The sequence below is a fragment of the Coccinella septempunctata genome, chromosome 4, assembly GCF_907165205.1.
Source record: "Coccinella septempunctata chromosome 4, icCocSept1.1, whole genome shotgun sequence".
NCBI lineage: Eukaryota > Metazoa > Arthropoda > Insecta > Coleoptera > Coccinellidae > Coccinella > Coccinella septempunctata.
The window spans coordinates 12628693-12645993 of NC_058192.1; the positions used below are offsets into that span (position 1 = coordinate 12628693).

Sequence of the window (17301 nt, forward strand, 5' to 3'; positions counted from 1 at the left end):
TGAAAAAAAAAAACATTACTTATAATATTTATTAGAACACTTTTGGCAACATAGAAAAAATTCATCCTTTTTCATTATAACAATTCCACCATTGTCACCATTAGTATAGAAATGATGTTCGTTCAATCCCCATACAACTGGAGAATCTGAAAAACCTTGGAAGTATATAGCTTTAAAAAACTGGCCTTTGCAATATTTGGACCTGTAATTGATAAGATGGGTTTCTATAAAAATGAAATAATATTTTCCTTTTTCATTACTTACTCAACCTCTTGTAACATGTGAATCACTTTACTAACATTGAAAAAGCCTCTCCACCTTAAAATTTTAATTTGTCCAACATCGATTGATGGTTCTGGTGTGGCATAAGTGGAAATATAGGAAGATTGTTCTTCCATGGATCCGTTTATCATTACCATTCCCAGCCATTCAACAAATTTTGCAGTTTCATATTGGTTCAATTTATCAAAATTCTCGACAACAGGTACTTTCACATCAAAAATTGTCTCGGAATCCTTTTTGATTTTACAAAGTTTCACATTGTACCCCAGATCAAAAAAGTATTTTGAAATCGATGATGGGCAAATGTCTTCATTTGGTGGTTCCCACTGAAGAATTACATCTGCTTTTAATTTTTGCAGGCAATTTTTCACTCTTTCGTAAAATGCTTTTCCTGGTTTCAAAGAGTCTGATTTCAGATCTATACTGACAACTGAAAAAAAATCTAGTTTAGCTCAATTTCCGGTATAACGATCGAGAAGAGAATATTTTAGACACCAGCCATTCACATTGAATTTAAAAAAAAAAAAAATAGGTTCACTAGATACTTCTAGTGGACACTACATTGGTATTAACCAATAGAGAAGAAAACTTATAATTATTATCTTTCTTATTTAAAAATTCGTTCTTGACTATTGATGAAAATAAAAACAATTGTTTATTGATGCGCATTGAAAAACTACCGTCTCGATAAGTGACAAACTAAAAACTATTTTCTATCAACTGAAGGAGATCTATTAGATTCAATCAAATACCGTTTATTCCACAGAATATATTTTACAACACAAAGCAGTAAAATATCAGTTTGCACACCGATGATTAATTATTGTATAAGTATCACATAACATAATTGAAAAAGTTCTGTTTTTTCATTATTCTACAAATTGAATAAAAAAATAGATAGATGATAACCAAAAGAGTAATATGGAGCACCAAATAATAATAGATACATTTCAATATGTAGTAATAATATTTTTGCATTTTTTTAACGTAATTCACTGATATGAGTAACGGGATAAAGTTGGTCGTATATCTAAATCAAAATTTTTTTTTATGATATGACTTCTGAAAGATTTCAATTCCTCAACAGATATACCCTGCCAACTTTCAAGTTCTGATAGAACTTTCAAATTTGTACATTTTGATAATAATAAATCAACTGTTTCCATACTCATATCATTACTGAATAGAATTCTGAGCTCTTCCAAATTCGTCATGGGGTTTTTATTCAATATTTTAACCATTGAAGAATGGTTTATACCTGTAGAAGAACCCAAGTGGATATTTTTTATGTTGAAGGCATTTGACAATATGTATTCCAAGTGTGACAGGGCGCCATCTACCATCCAAAACAACCGTTCCAAGTATTGAAATGGAGAAGTATTTGAATTGATAATAGGGAGAATGTTATCAGATAGAAAATCACAATTATAGATAACCAAACTTTTCAAGAATGGACAAAACTGACTGATGTGCACCAAAACATCGTAATCAATTTCTTCAACATGTTCCAAATGTAAAATTTCGATATTGGTGCCTTTAACTTCCAGCAGTTGCTTCAAATAATCACCATAAAATGCACATGATAACAGCTTTAATTCCTTCAGGTGTTCCAAAGAGGAAAATATTGTAAAGTCCGCTACTTGATTTGAAAGATAAAACAAACTTATACACTCGATATTAGGAAACATATCAACAAAAAGTTTCAAATTTTCATTTGATAAATCCCTTGTCTGAATTTTCTTCAAAGCAAATGGACCTGTTGCATTCAACTCATGATACAAGTGCTTGACAACATCTCCGAACTCATCACATTTTCCAATCTCCTGTATGTTAGGAAGGCCATTCAGAAGATGAGCAAGGCCTTCATTTGTGATGGAGGTATGATGGAGTTGCAACTCCTTCAATTTTTTGCACTTTAACAAACAGTGAATACTTCTATCAGTCACAGATCTAGAAGATGTAACATCAAGGCACTGCAAGTGGGGGCAATTGTCCGATAAAACTTGAATGATCTGATCAGTACAATCAAAACAAAGACACAAAAAACGTAAATTCCCCATATTACTGATACCATGCAAAATATTTCGATCATGTTCATAAGATTTCCATCCTTCCAGACAGGAACCTAAATTTAACACTTCCAGTCCTGTCATTTTGTATAAATTCTTATAAAGGACATATCTCATTATCTTCGGCCATTTAGAAAAATCTATTTCCCTTAATCTACTATTTAATACTACTTCCGTTAAATTAACAACAACATTCATTTCTATCAAAAATTTGGACATATTGGTACGCGCATAATAACTCTTTTTGGTTTCATCTATCAAACTTTTCACAGCTTTTAAAACTTCCACAGCCATTTTATCTATTAAATAGAAAGGGACATGAGAAACCAAATGATCATTCAGGAAATCTAACTTAATTTGGAGCAATTGTGGTATTTGTTGGGAATCATTGATCAGTTTGAATTCTGCTACCATTTTAGGAGCTAGGAATGTGACCATATTTCCAACACTTCTCAAAGCCAACGTCTGGAGACATGTCACCTGACGATATTTCGGCATTGTCTGAAAAATTATTGTTTTACTATCATTGCTCCAGTATTATTGCTAACACAATTGATGTTTCTTTGTACTTGTATTATTGTTATAACGTTGTACTAAATTATTATTATGTCATATTTCTTCATTACCTATTTTATTAAATTCTTTCCTTCTATTTAATCAGATCTATTTCTTCCAAATTATATGTCATTTTTCAATCAGTGATGACCTTATCTTTTAACCATATTCATCTTTTGACACAACAATGTTACTACTATACTCAAAATTTTGAAGAAAAATATAAAACATTTTTGTGATCACTACAACTACTCGGTGGAATTACACCTCCAACATTATGAAGGATAAAGATTTGTACAATGTATAAGACTACTTACTATATTTGCCTTTTGATAGTTTATGAAAATGTGACACCTTCCCCTCCAGCCCCAAAGTCTGAAAAGTCAACTTGTTCAAATGAAGAATTAGTTTTCCGCAAGTTGTAATAGCAATACAATCGTCACAATCAATACTGGTATTTACACTCAACAAATTAACATTACCTGAAAAAGGGGAAATGTATAAAGAAAATCAGAAACTCCATTAACAAACATACCACAATTTAAAAAATTCTTCAAAAAGTCTGGTTTTACCAATTCATCAATGGTCAGAGAATTGACTCTGTAATAATCACAGTTGGTTAAATTTAATCCAAAACTATCAGGAACGCTCAAGATATCAGGTAATATCACGGTAACCTATAATAAGCAAGTTGTTAACTTCATGTTTAATCATCACTTGATTCTCTAACCGAATGTACGAAATTGAATTGTCGTATTTTTTTGAGACAAATATCTCGCTCAACTTTATGGCTCTGAAAAACTGATGCTGGTGCTTGAAAATTCCAAACTTCTGGATTCAACATTCTATAAAGAATATTACTAAATAAATCTCCAACTTTGAGCAAATTAATATACATCCATTACTGTAAAATTTGAGATTTGTTCTCAGCAAAACATGTTTAATCACATTGATACGCACAATTTCTCAAACATTTCATTTCGTTCAGCTGAGATTTCGTCACAAAAAGTTGTAACCACAGAACAGTGTTATTGTCATAGAGAAAATTAGTCCTCTTTACTTGTTCCATTTTACTTTCTGCTTTGAATATTTTTATATGATATTGTAAGTATGCGTATAATAATAAAAAAATGCATAAAATAAACTGGCTCGCAAATAAAACACTTCTAGGGTTTTGCCCAATACGATTTGGTATATGAGGTATTGCAGAAATAATTCTTCAAGTAACATTTTTCAAAGGATATGTATAGCTCAAGCGTTTTTTAAGTAATGAAATGCTTGATTCTCAAGGTTTTCTCACAACACACAGAGGAGAGTTTTTTATCTCTTTTCTATTGTATCATATGTACGAAACCCTGTGTTCACAACACAATAAAAGGCAGATTTTCCTGAAACTTTCTCTTATTTCAAGAAATGTTGAAAACGTAATAAAACAATTTGAAGTGAATAAGTGAAATCTTTAATGATGATTCAAATCAGTTCCTATTTAGAAGTTCTACCAAGTGGCCTTTATCATTTATATATCAATGATCATGTTCCAATTCGAATCTGAGACCACAATACCCACAAGAATGATTTCCTGGTTTATCCTACAAATTTTAAAAATGATAATGTAAATTACAATTGAATGACTCCTTATCTTACAAGATTGATAAAGACTTGGGGATGACCTGTAGGACCACCACCCCCATCACAAGAAACTACTCGACTCTGGACCTTTTTGGGGGGTACTTCAGCAATTAATTTCATGGCTATATTTGGATTTACTTGTTTCGGACTATTGATGAATCTCACCATCCTATAATCATCCTTATCCCATTTCTGAAAAAAATATGAAATACATAAGCAGTTATTAAATCTGTTTGGATATTGACCTGGCCTGTATGTGTTACTTGATCTTCAGAAAGAGAAGAATATTTTGAAACTAATATTCTGCTTATTGTGCGACTAGAACGAATTAAATTCGTTAAAGAATTATTCATTTTGCCAATTTTTTTCTAATATTTTGGTTACGAAATAAGTCACAGATAAGATGTCACTATGGATGTCAAAGATTCAATCTGACATCTGCACTACAGAGCACGAATATACATCTGTCAGTGACTGACATCTGTACATAGAGCAAGATTCTTCTTCTTGCTCTTCAGGTCTTCTCATACTACCATTGCTCCTTAGGTTACGGTTATAAAAAAACCAAAGAGGAATCTGTAAAAAAACAGTGAACTGTCAAGAAGAAGATACTTTATTTATTTAGTGTTCTGTGCTTTATGTTCTCTTCATAGATAATTATTAACATTGAATTCTATGGAAATCATAGAGTTCAATGCAGTTCAATCAAAGAGGAAGTTCCTCTTTGGTTCAATGCTTACTAAGTCTATGATGAAGATTATAGAGTTAGCAGTACGGTGAAAAAGAGCATAGATGAACAACACTTGGTGGTTATGCCCAAATTTCTTATATCTGTTTCAAACTGTTCCCTCATTATCCTATGTTTTATAAATATAAATAAGAATACAAAAATCGAATTCTGTATCAGGATCACAGCAGAGCGAGGGGGTATCCAGAGTACCAGAAGAGCATCGTTAAAATTCCAAGATAGGCAACACACAATACATCTTCATGTATGAAATGAAAGAATATTGGGATTCTTGGACGAACAACGTCGTTTCGAAACGTCGGCGTTGTATTGAAGAACAATAAAGAAAGTTAGTCCAAGAATCCCAATATTCTTTCATTTCATCTAACTAAACGGACGATAACCTAAGAACAATCTTCATGTATGTTTGGTTGCCTACCTTATAGATCAGGCGCTGCTCCGGATACCTCTCCGCTCTCATATGATCCTAATAAAAAAACATATTTTCCGAGACTCATACCTCCTAAATGACACAAAAATCGGATTTTGTATCAGGATCACAGGAAAGCGAGAAGGTATTCGGAGTATCAGGGGAGCGCCGTTAAAATTTCGAGGTAGGCGACACACAATACATCTTCATGTATGTTTGGTTGCCTACCCTAATGATCAGGATCTGCTTCCAATACCTCCTAACGCTCCTGTGATCCTAATACAAAATCCAATGTTTTCGAGATTTATACCTCAAGAATGACAAAAATTCGGAATCTTGAAAATTTTCATTGTTATTAGGACCACAGCAGAGTGAAGAGGCATCTGGAGCAGCGCCGGATCTGCTTAGTGTAGGCAACCAAACATACATGAAGATGTATTGTGTGTTGCCTACCTCGGAATTTTAACGGCTCTCCTGATACTCCGAATACCTTCTCACTTTCCTGTGATCCTGATACAAAATCCGATTTTTGTGCCATTCTTGAGGTATGCATCTCGGAAAATTTTAATAATTTTGTATTAGGATTACAGGTGAGCGGAGAGGTATCAGGAGCAGCGCCTGATCAATATGGTAGGCAACCAAATTTTCATGAAGATGTATTGTGTGTTGCCTGCCTCGGAATTTTAACGGCGCTCTCCCGATACTCCAAAAACCTTCTCACTTTCCTGTGATCCTGATACAAAATCCGATTTTTGTGTCATTTTGGAGGTATGAGTCTCGGAAAATTTGTTTTTTTATTAGGATCATATGAGAGTGAAGAGGTATCCGGAGCAGCGCCTGATCTATGAGGTAGGCAACCAAACACACATGAAGACGTATTGTGTGTTGCCTACATCGGAATTTTAACGGCGCTCTCCTTTTACTTCCTTGCTCTCCTCATCCAAAATCCGAATATTGTTATTCTTGAGGAATGAAACTACGAAAATATAATCAATTTCAGAATTTTCAGGGTGCCTGCCTTGTGTTTCTGATATGTCATTTTTACAAATAGTAGTCATCACTCGGGTCATTTCAAGAAGAAAACATTAGTTTTTTGCTTTTTTTATTTCGTGAAATACAGTTTTTGTAGATAAATGAAAAACTAATAGTGTAAATAATAGAGAGATACAATTTCTAACGTAAATATGAATAATACAAATATGCTTATATTTATAAAAATAGAAGATAACTGAATGACTTCTGACTTCTCGTAGACAGTTTGTTAATAACTGGGCAATACTTGTATCCCTTCGACCGATGTTCAGCCTGTTAAAAAAAACAATAATTGATATGGTTTCGTACCGGAATTGAAGATAATATGTGGGAATTATACGACGAAGCACAGATAACAGATTCGACGAGCCTAGTTTTGACGAGAAGAATTATTTCTCCTGTTTTTTTTTTCCTGGGATTCAGAAGGACGTAAAAGGAAAAATAATTCACTTGAAAAAGAACCGATTGAAGTTTCTCATATAGCAAGCTTTAATAGAACTATGTTCTAAATTTCAAAACGATGCGATGAAAAAAGTATTTTTACTATTTTTTAGGGATATTTTTTTTATCAAAATAAATTTTTCAGATATTGAAGTGCTATACATGTTTTCTACATAATTCGGGGTCCCTGATTCCAAATCCAAACTTGGTTTCAACGAAAAAATAATAATTTTGCTGCTCTTACACAATCATATTTTTGCGCCTGACAGCCAGGATCTGCAACCTCACATACAAGGTTAGTTGGGTGGATCACTATGATGTGTTGCCCATATCTGCATTTTCACGGCGCTCTCCAGCTTCTTGGTTTTTTTGATCAATTCTGATCTGATTACCCTGGCGTTTTATAATGATTAATCCATTATAATTAGTTTTAAGGGCAAATCGTGAGTGTATGCCAGAGATATATATCTATTTCTAAGATATTCTATATCTCTGGGCAACATCTCAGATCTGTGGGCAACATTGATAATCATAGATGGGACTCCAATCGAAGTTAATCTTTCTTTTAGTGTTCTGTGGTGTATATGTAATCCGTGGTCTGTGGTTTTCTTTAATTTGAAAAATTGTTTGTGTTGTACTCACAAGTATAAACATTGCGTTTTTCCTTAATCTCTTCAGTTATGCCATTGTATAAAGTTAAATATTATTACCTAAATTGATTCTCTATAATACGGTTGCATAGTGACGAACTAACTTTATTGAATTCAAAATTCCAGAAAATGAATATTGAATTAACCACATTTTTAACGTTATTTTTATTGTATGACAATACTGTATTGTCCGAAGTTGATGTAGATCCTTTGGGATACATAGTATACTGTCCTTGCATGGGTAATTCTACTCTTCTGTTTAGAATTCATTCTTATTCATTGATAAATATTTTTAGGTAGATTTGGAAACCAGGCAGATCACTTCCTGGGAGCTCTTGGCTTTGCCCATGCTCTCAATCGAACCTTAGTGTTACCACCTTGGGTGGAATACCGTTATGGTGAACCAAGATCAATTCAAGTTCCTTTTGATAAATATTTTAAAGTAGAAACTCTGAGAAAGTTTCACAAGGTTATAACCATGGAAGAATTTATGTCTAATATAGCTCCTTTTGAATGGCCTTCTAGCAAAAGGATTTCTTTTTGTTATTCAGCTAGAGGTATTGCTATTTTAGCTTGTTCTGAATTTATTTTTATTGTAATTTACTTTTAGGTGGTGATGATAAATCATCATGTAATGCTAAAGAAGGAAATCCATTTGGGCCATTTTGGGATACATATTCCATAAATTTTATTGATTCAGAATTTTATGGTCCTCTTCATTATGATGTTCATCATCACAACATAGTTAGTGAATGGAATAGGAAGTATCCTCCAAATAAATGGCAAGTTTTAGCCTTCACAGGTGCTCCTGCTACATTTCCAGTTCAGGAGGAAAATAGGATACTTCATAAATATTTAGAATGGAGTGATGCCATATCTTCAAAAGCTCAAAATTTCATTAAAAATTCTCTCCCTAAAGGTGCTTTTGTTGGGATACACCTAAGGAATGGAATCGACTGGGTCAGAGCTTGTGAACATATCAAAGAGAGTCCAAACTTGTTTGCTGCACCGCAGTGTTTGGGATATCGAAATGAGAAAGGGAGAGCTACTCAGGATATGTGTTTTCCTACCAAAGAAACGATAATTAGACAATTGAAAAGGGTTATCAAGGCAATAAATAACTCTGGAAGTGAAGGTAGAGTAATAAGGTCAGTTTTTGTAGCTTCAGATAGTAATCATATGGTCAATGATCTGAATGAAGCTTTAAAACGAATGAATATTGAAGTATTCAAATACCCTGAGAATAATCCTCATGTAGATCTAGCAATTTTAGGACAATCAAATCATTTCATAGGTAATTGTATATCATCTTATACAGCTTTTGTTAAGAGGGAACGTGATGTACATAATTTTTCTTCATCTTTTTGGGCTTTTCCTAAAGAAAGGGGTAAGAATAATATTCATGAAGAACTTTGAAAAACTTAGATTGAATCATTCAAAATTGTTTTTCTCTGTATCTAATTCTGTAAACTTTTTGTTTTTGCATTGGTATATTGATGTAAAAAAAAGTTGACTTTGAGAGTCTCAATTTCATTTGTGCAACTGAAAAGTTGCTCAAGATGGCATATAGTATATAACTGAGTTTCCCTTTTTTACTTGGGAAGTTAGCTTGCGACAGCATATTTCAGTCAAGAATTTGAACAGGAAACAACAGGTTGATGTATTCAATTAAATCATTTTGACTCAATTTGTGTGAATATTCATTCAAAGTATGCTTTGTCAAATATTCAGTTTCCTTTGAAACTATTATACAGATTGCTTACACTTGCAGAATATGTACTGATAATATCATATCATATAGTGAATTTTCATTTCAAGAGATAGTAATTTTCTCTATCAAATAAGCAGAAATTCTGCCATACTCCACTCAAGAATTATTAACATCTCGTGCGGCTGTGTAAAATATAAAATATGTTGATTATGAAGATTTTAAGTTGCAGAATTAGAGTTTGTATTTGGAATACACATTGAACATAGACCTATTACATGGAAATTTGTGAACTGATCCAGGGTATTTGAATTTTGTACTGTTTCTGTACTTGGTTTAATCGATTGGTACAATAAATGAAGTCTTAACTTCCTGGAAAAAGGACCTGTAATGATAACAACAATGATGGACAAGTGGAAATCTAAATTGAGAAGTGAACTGCAGGAAACATGCTGTGATCGATCAAAAGTGTAGCAGGCAGACCGGTTTTCCAGCTTTCACTTCTCAATTTAGATTTCCTCTAGTCCATTATCATTGATATTGATACAATAATTGTATCAATTTTAATCGTAATGCATTTGTTCTGAATATGAGGATTTCTTCATTTCAAATACTCTACTAGGTTTTTATATTCATATATTTTACTTTATCATTGAAAATACATGGTCTTCCATAACAGTTTACAAAGAGGTATTTTGTCATTAATATGCACCTGGACTTTCGAGGCCTGCTTCGATACCAATAATTCTTGAATGGATTTTACATCTTCTCTTTAGCCACTATGACCTTCAATCACTCTTGTCTGTCAATCGTGAAATTTAAGAAAATTGAAAAGGGTAAATCATATTATCATGATTCATAAATTTTTGTCATTTTCTACTGGTAAATTGTTACCATATTTTATAGTTGACTACTCAGCAGCTAAATTGTCTTGTCAATATGTCTGTTTGAAACTGTCGATGTATATGTAAATATGGATTTAGTTTTGAGTGGACATATACATATTAATTCAACTTGGTATAAAAACGTGATACAGAAAACAATGTATTTTTTATATTGAAATTTTACAAATAAAAAAAAATTACTGAATTTTTTGTACGCCAACTGAATAACCATTGCTTTATTCATCGTTTTTCAACAATGGACAACAATAATCGGAATTGTTGAGCTATCTTTTCTAAAAATTCGCAACAGAAAAATTCCTCCTGAAAAAAGCACAAGACATATTTGAATATTTCCGCCCCTGTCACAGGACACGAAATATATCGAACAAGTCTCATCTGTATTACTTTATTCAATATTTTTATGTAATTACATTTTGGTGGATGCGCAAAATGTATAGTATATATTTCTAATTTTAAAATCAATGCGTTCCCCCACTGTTGGGATATGTAAAAAAAAGGTCAAAAACCAAAAATTAGATTAGGTTCAATTGAGTAAGAATGAGATTTCCTGTTGCGAAAAAACTACTCTGAAGATCTGTTCATGTTGAAAGACGCTTCAAAGCAGGTAGAAACTGAATGACAGTGTAAGAAGAAATGGTGAAATCGTTTAGAGTCGAAATATACTTCCATCAACAGTAGGTGATTGTTGAGTATATATTAAGTAAGATAGAGTTCAATATGCAATTTAGACAGTTATGTGAAATATCTTCTAATCATCAGAGTGGTATTTGACAACTCAAAATGGTGGAATCGCCCAAGATTAATTATAAATGCCATAAAATATCAATACCATGAGTATTCTACAATTAATAAGCTTGCATTTAGTCGATAGTTTTGTAGATGTTTTCACTAAATAGTGAACAATTCTCAACTTTTTGGTTTCCGAGATGCTAAATACCTGTGTTGAAATGTTCCTACATACTTATTTGTTCATTTTTAGAAAAAAGCTTCAGCGACCGCTTCAGCATCTACTTCATGAATTTTCATTCAATTCAATTACTTTCTTCAATGAAATATGGAAAAAAAAATTATTGATTTTTTGTGATATACATATATGAAATAAAAATGAAAAGAATTATCTCCGAAAATTTCCTTAACCTGTTAAATCGAAACTGAATTTTTCCAAGTTAACGGAGGTGTAACACCCACATATAAACGAAGATAAAACGACACGCGTTATCAAACAAAGAAATCTCGAGTGCTTGCGTACGCAAGACGTAGTTTTTGTGGCGGCGACTTCCGCTTGAAACAGCATTACATACAGGGCTCATAAAGCTTATAATAAAGCAAATATATCGGAATAATGAGCTCAATGTGTATCGTTCGTATCGCCTACGGTCGTTCGTACGTTCGCGGTTGTTTTCGGCAAGGCCGCGCGCTGATTGGTCGACGACACGTTGAAAGTAGGTTGTGACGTCACGAAAAAAGGCTATAAGTATATGCCAGTCACGCAGAGACGCCACAATTTAGTCAGTTCTGCCACGAATCGATTGGAGTGAGTCAATTGTGATTTTGACGCGCGTTGTACGTAACAAGTTTGAAACGGTGCTGTTAATTAATGTATACCTATAGTGAAAACATGGCGAGTGAAGCGCAAAGACTGATTGGGATATCTTTAACGAAAATAGCCCAATCGAGATCGCATCGCGGTGGCGTGAGTTTACATAAAAATCTGTTGGTGGCTACAGTGCTTCAAAAAGCGCGCTATATCTTCATGGAAGAAGCCTACAATATGGTCACCTATCACTCCCCCGCCCCTGTGCAACCCCGTCCGGTCCCGACGGAGGATTTAATTGGATTAACCGCCGAAGAAGCTGGTGTTGATCCTGTCGGCCCTGCAGAAACCCCTAGTGAACCAAGTTCGGATTTTATACAACAACCTTGTGCGAAGTGCGCCGAAAACCAAGATAAGGAGAACCATCCGCCTTACCAGACGTCCGAACTAACGTATTTAGATCTGGACAAAAGTTCGGCCGTGTTGAAAGAACGTAGCAATTCGACTTGTTTGAAACGTAGGCGTGCTGTGACCGAATGGGAAACTGAAGAAGCAGTGCAGTCCATCCTGCCCAAGCGGAGTAGACAAGAAGATGACGACGATGTGTTTGTGGACGAGGCAACGGTTCTTTCGAATTCTGTTAGTAGAGAGTTGCAGGCGGAGAGGAGTTCGAGCCAGGGTGATTGCCCGAATGGTCAGTCGGCTATGGAAATTGACAGAATTACATCTTTGGTATCGATATTCAGTTTTAGTATGCAGCAGCAACAAGATAGCAATGGAAAACTCAACAGGTCAATGAGCACGCCAGATCTATGCTCAACGCAGGCGAAAGACGTGGGCGATGCAATCCAGCAACGACCATTTTTGGCCATGACGGTGTAATCGAAAGAATCGATTAACTAGGTAATTTTCATCACTGCCACTTCTCGAAGGATGATGGTAAGAGGAATCAGAGACGGTGAAGGGTCGCAGACTGCTGTTGCCATTGGAAGAAGAACCCGAGAGATCTCTACGTACAACGAACAAGCAATCCAAGATTTTACATGCCCATTTTACATGTTTTTCAAATTTCGGTACGTTTATTATGTTGTGATACCTAAATGAATTTTTGAAATTAGTCGAATGTCAGGTACAAGTTTCACGTTGTGATAGAAATTGATAGGAAAATTCAATCACTTCTATTTTTATAAATCAAAATCACATCAAAAGGATTGAGGAGTTGAAAAACCTCGATTTTTTCCATGAACGTTGGGCAATTTTCATGAGATAAAAAACATTCCAAGATTTTGGAAACGTACCTACTATATTGAAAAATTTCCATGGAATTCGTGGTTTTAAGAAGACTACTGTATAAAAATGTATATATCTGTTTTATGGCTCTGTTTTAAGAGTTAATTTTATTCTTGTATATAAAAAACTTAAATATGCTAAATATAATTTGAAAATAAATTTTTAAATCTCCTTCATGTGTTTATTTCCGACAATGGTTTCCTTTGTTCAGTATTCTGCAAAATAGAATTATTAATTTGTTATCTTGCGATATGATATCAAAGTGGTCTGATGTATCCAATGCCATTCCAGTTTGGCTTTTATCAGTTTAGACAGAGACATTTCCACTCTCTCACATTGCAAGCAGGCTTGAAAATGAAGCAAGAGAGTTATCCTAGCAGGTTAAACCCCTCATTTAAATCTATTTGAGTATGTTCCATCAAATTTTCAGGCAATTTTTCATTTGAACAATTTATAAATTACAAATGAAGTTATACATATCAGGTTGCGATAACAAATGTCTCAATTATTAGTCATAACTTTCCTTGAACCCGCCACATCAGATAAAATAAATCACATATATGGCATGACGTCAATAAATAGTCGTAAAAATGTCTGTATGAGGACAATCACCATTCTCATCAAGTTTACGAATTTCCTTTGGTTTTGTTGCTCAGACTGGGATACAAATACAAGAGAAAATGTAGAATATGCTGCACTTCCAGGTTATGGTAGATAAAATCGAGACCAGACGATTTGAATAAAAAAAATCTTTGGGTTTGCTATTATGGTTGAATCAAAAAGCTTGGGCTACATATAGGAATGGCTTCTGCAAATTATTTCGGAACAATCATTTGTTTCCAAAGTCGAGAATAGAAACAGTAGTTATCTTTTTTAGACAAAATTTTCCTCGTATGAGGAATCACTAAACACATCGTGTAAGAATGTTTGGATTGCATTGAGTCCGAAATTATATGCCCTAGTTATTACTTACGGAGTTGAATGGAATGCATTTAATCGATTTCAAAGTTGTTAGTTACGCATCTAAAGGAAATATCTAATCATATTCTTGAATTAAGCGACATTATCAGTAACGGAAATGATTCACAGACGCTACCCTGAATGGTTTTGTATACGTTATGAAAAGTACACGAATGAATCAGCTCGAATAGCTGACGTAGATCATTTTCCATTTGGAAATGATTATCTAAGCTCGTCAGTTCAGTGTTCTTGACCTGCCCCACTCTCCGTAGAATAGGCGTCCTAGTTTCGTTCGAAAATCGGTACAAAAAAGATATTCATAATGAAGACTGAATTTGATGTTTATAATTTCATGAGTCACATTCAGTATGGAACGGAAAGTTGATCCTTACCTTTTTTTTTACTGCAGGCTATCCACATGAATGTCGATGATTTGTAAATTAATTTGGAAGTGTCGTTCTTGATATAAGTAATGATTGATTTCGCCAGTTGCTCAAGGGACTTAGGGGGATATTCAAAACTCAAACACAAATTAGTCTTCGTTGTTTCACCTGAAAATTTTTTTGGCTGTATAATCATAGACTTCCATGTGCTGTTTTTGAATTAAAATTTTTCCTCCTAGTATCTTCGCTGGCATATTGAAAAAATGACGCCATGAGCAGTTTTTTTACCATATCTCCTCTCCCATTCATTTTACGACAAAAATATTCATATACAGTAATGAAGTGGAGAAAATTTTCCACAAATTATGTCTTGAACTTTTTTCTGAGAAATACATAGGTTTTGTATACGAGGACTACGTACTTCAACTCGTTTTTTCTTCACCGTGAGGTAGAATCGTGGCACACCATTCCAAAATTCAGCTCAACCTTCTTGCCTCCCAAAAATTCCCAAATCAACTCTTCAGCCGATGATCAAAAATATTTTCGAAGAAAATTCAGCACTTTCCGCATAACCTGTGTTTTGACGCGTTTCATGCATAAAATATGCTGGGCCTTTTCTTACGAGATGTTTACATAATCCGATAACCATTTTCAAGCGCTATTTTCCAATCATGATGTCTTTTGCGGTAGTTAACGTCGAAGGCCGTTCAGAACGAGGAAGATCTTCGAACTATTCACGAACACTTTTGAACTCCTTGTACCACACTTATTCTCTGCCTTTTGATAAGGATAAGCGCCAAAGGCCTTCTTCAACATTTAAGTTGGCAAAATTTCGTTCGCAAAGCGAAATTTCAAACAAAGTGTTTGCGGAAGAGGAATCAATTTCGACTATCAAAGTGTTTGCTCAAAAAAATCCTGTCGTTTCAATGTCACCAAACACATAAACCCGAATTCCCGAATTTGACATAGATCATAGAAATATAAAACATAGATGTCGTTCAAATGCCACCAAACACAAAAACCCGAATTTGACATAGATCATAGAAATATAAAACATAGATGTCAGTTCAGGGTCAAGAAAATCGAATCTATAAATAAATCTATGTTGTAAGATGAAAATAGTGGTTCATTCAACTTCTTTTGATCATAGATTGTATCATTACCCATGGTTAATGCACAATTATTATTGTAACGTGCGTTCAAAAAAATTCGTCGTCAAGTAGGCTATGGAATTTTGTAGGTTGATTTTCTGTGACTGAACGTAATTCTTTCCTTACATCACACTCATCAGTCATCAGTCATCACAGCCAAATGTAAACATTGATGACATTAACCTATTTATCGTAATTTTGTATGAAAAGGCAATTTCTCAGAAAACTTGCACATTCAATAATGATTTATTAGCATTTTTTCATTGAATTAGATTACAAGAATCCAAATAATCTGAGGCGATTGGAAAAATTAACCTGAGTTCATAAGTCAAAGACATGAATCTTGAACGAATCGAGTATTATGGTTTTTGTACTTACAATTATGTGAAAAGGTTGTACCTATAACAGTAGGTAATAGAAATAAATCACACTAAGAACCTCAGAATATGTTTATTTCTCAATGAATAAAATATTGAATTGACGCTGACAGTGAAAATCCATAACCAGAGGCAGTCTCTGCCATAACTGAAGGAACTGAATTATAGGATTTTCATTACAATAAGTTTCACGTTTAAGAGTTCTATATAATTAGAGTAGCTGTTGGAAATGTCCTCCTCTTTGCTCCAAACACTTCTCACATCTTCTTTTGAGAGATTCAAAGACATTATTCAATATAAAAGGATCATCGTTAATTAGATGAATTTTTTTAATGATCCTAGTCTTGAGTTCGTCCAGATTAGAAATAGGTGATTGGAAGATAGAATTCTTCAAATGAGGCCATAAGAAGAAATCACATGGTGTAAGATCACACGATCTTGGAGGAAATTCATTTTCAGTATTGAGGCTAATGAGTCGATCCTGAAAAATATTCCTTAGTGTAGCCAATGTTTCTACAGCTGTGTGTGCTCTGGCTCCATCTTGTTGAAAATAACTATATGACCATTCTTCGAAATTTAATTCAGCTATAAAAGGCATGATAATATCCTCTTTATAGCGTTCTGCTGTTAAAGTTCCGTCAAAGAAAATAGGTCCAACAATTCTTCTCTGACTGATAGCACACCAAACTCCAATTTTCTGAGAATGAAGTGGTGTCTCAATGTAAAAATTTTCCGGTTTTTGACTGCTCCACATTCTCATATTTTGGGAGTTGACATATCCAGAAAGATGAAACCAGGCTTCGTCGGAGAAGAAAACTTTATTCAGGTTATCGATGAATTCGTTCAGAAACCACTGACAGAAGGCCATTCTACGAGGGTAATCAACTTCTTCAATCTTCTGATAACATGTCAATCTATAAGGATACAAATTGATGTCTTCTTTCAAAATTGTGTGACATGTACCAACAGAGACTCCAGCTAGTTGGGATAAAACCCGAACAGAGGTTCGTGGAGCTTCTGTCATCACATTCTCAACATTTTCGATTAACTCAGGTGTTCTCTTCTTTGGTCGACCACTTCCTTTTTTTCTTTGAACGCTACCTGTTTCACGAAAAACGCTCACACATCGCGAAACAGTACTCTGGAAAGATTGGTAATCTACAGCAACGTTGGGATAC

The 17301-nt window shown here is 34.1% G+C and overlaps 4 protein-coding genes and 1 long non-coding RNA gene across 9 annotated transcripts; 2 read left to right on the forward strand and 3 right to left on the reverse strand.

Annotated features, from left to right (window-relative positions):
- Positions 1–11: 11 nt before the first annotated feature.
- On the reverse strand, positions 12–3936 carry LOC123312224 (ribonuclease P protein subunit p40-like). 5 transcript variants are annotated; one of them, XM_044896544.1, is made up of 6 exons: positions 3812–3936; positions 3637–3751; positions 3442–3583; positions 3224–3388; positions 265–712; positions 12–202 (listed from the first exon to the last, which is right to left on the reverse strand). In XM_044896544.1, the coding sequence occupies exons 2-6, from the start codon at positions 3748–3750 to the stop codon at positions 16–18; spliced, it is 1056 nt and encodes a 351-aa protein (XP_044752479.1). In that variant the 5' UTR covers position 3751; positions 3812–3936; the 3' UTR covers positions 12–15. The 5 variants fall into 5 exon arrangements, with proteins under 5 accessions (XP_044752479.1, XP_044752478.1, XP_044752477.1 ...); XM_044896543.1 differs by having other exon boundaries at positions 3867–3895; XM_044896542.1 differs by having other exon boundaries at positions 3637–3927.
- Positions 3937–4349: 413 nt separating this feature from the next.
- On the reverse strand, positions 4350–4933 carry LOC123311482 (probable NADH dehydrogenase [ubiquinone] iron-sulfur protein 6, mitochondrial). Its single transcript, XM_044895497.1, has 3 exons — positions 4781–4933; positions 4551–4727; positions 4350–4495 (listed from the first exon to the last, which is right to left on the reverse strand). The coding sequence occupies exons 1-3, from the start codon at positions 4886–4888 to the stop codon at positions 4430–4432; spliced, it is 351 nt and encodes a 116-aa protein (XP_044751432.1). The 5' UTR covers positions 4889–4933; the 3' UTR covers positions 4350–4429.
- A 1856-nt stretch (positions 4934–6789) lies between these two features.
- On the reverse strand, positions 6790–15457 carry LOC123311217. Its single transcript, XR_006537428.1, has 3 exons — positions 15017–15457; positions 14605–14763; positions 6790–6997 (listed from the first exon to the last, which is right to left on the reverse strand). It is a non-coding gene; the product is annotated as an uncharacterized LOC123311217 (long non-coding RNA).
- On the forward strand, positions 7769–9400 carry LOC123311215 (GDP-fucose protein O-fucosyltransferase 1). The gene is made up of 3 exons (XM_044895046.1): positions 7769–8056; positions 8112–8372; positions 8426–9400. The coding sequence occupies exons 1-3, from the start codon at positions 7945–7947 to the stop codon at positions 9229–9231; spliced, it is 1179 nt and encodes a 392-aa protein (XP_044750981.1). The 5' UTR covers positions 7769–7944; the 3' UTR covers positions 9232–9400.
- Positions 11917–13423, forward strand: LOC123311216. Its single transcript, XM_044895047.1, has one exon. It carries the CDS (start codon positions 12026–12028, stop codon positions 12842–12844), a length of 819 nt encoding a protein of 272 aa, XP_044750982.1. The 5' UTR covers positions 11917–12025; the 3' UTR covers positions 12845–13423.
- Positions 15458–17301: the final 1844 nt, after the last annotated feature.

What these genes read in the sequence shown, in the direction of transcription:
- LOC123312224 (XM_044896540.1), bottom strand. Translation starts at nt 2,849, where the DNA reads ATGCCGAAATATCGTCAGGTGACATGTCTCCAGACGTTGGCTTTGAGA.
- LOC123311482 (XM_044895497.1), bottom strand. Translation starts at nt 4,888, where the DNA reads ATGAATAATTCTTTAACGAATTTAATTCGTTCTAGTCGCACAATAAGC. An exon ending in AAGTAACACATACAGGCCAG is followed by an intron (nt 4,728 to 4,780) that starts GTCAATATCCAA and finishes TATTTTTTTCAG; the next exon opens with AAATGGGATAAGGATGATTA. An exon ending in CCCAAGTCTTTATCAATCTT is followed by an intron (nt 4,496 to 4,550) that starts GTAAGATAAGGA and finishes TAAAATTTGTAG; the next exon opens with GATAAACCAGGAAATCATTC.
- LOC123311215 (XM_044895046.1), top strand. Translation starts at nt 7,945, where the DNA reads ATGAATATTGAATTAACCACATTTTTAACGTTATTTTTATTGTATGAC. An exon ending in AGTATACTGTCCTTGCATGG is followed by an intron (nt 8,057 to 8,111) that starts GTAATTCTACTC and finishes AAATATTTTTAG; the next exon opens with GTAGATTTGGAAACCAGGCA. An exon ending in TTTTTGTTATTCAGCTAGAG is followed by an intron (nt 8,373 to 8,425) that starts GTATTGCTATTT and finishes ATTTACTTTTAG; the next exon opens with GTGGTGATGATAAATCATCA.
- LOC123311216 (XM_044895047.1), top strand. Translation starts at nt 12,026, where the DNA reads ATGTATACCTATAGTGAAAACATGGCGAGTGAAGCGCAAAGACTGATT.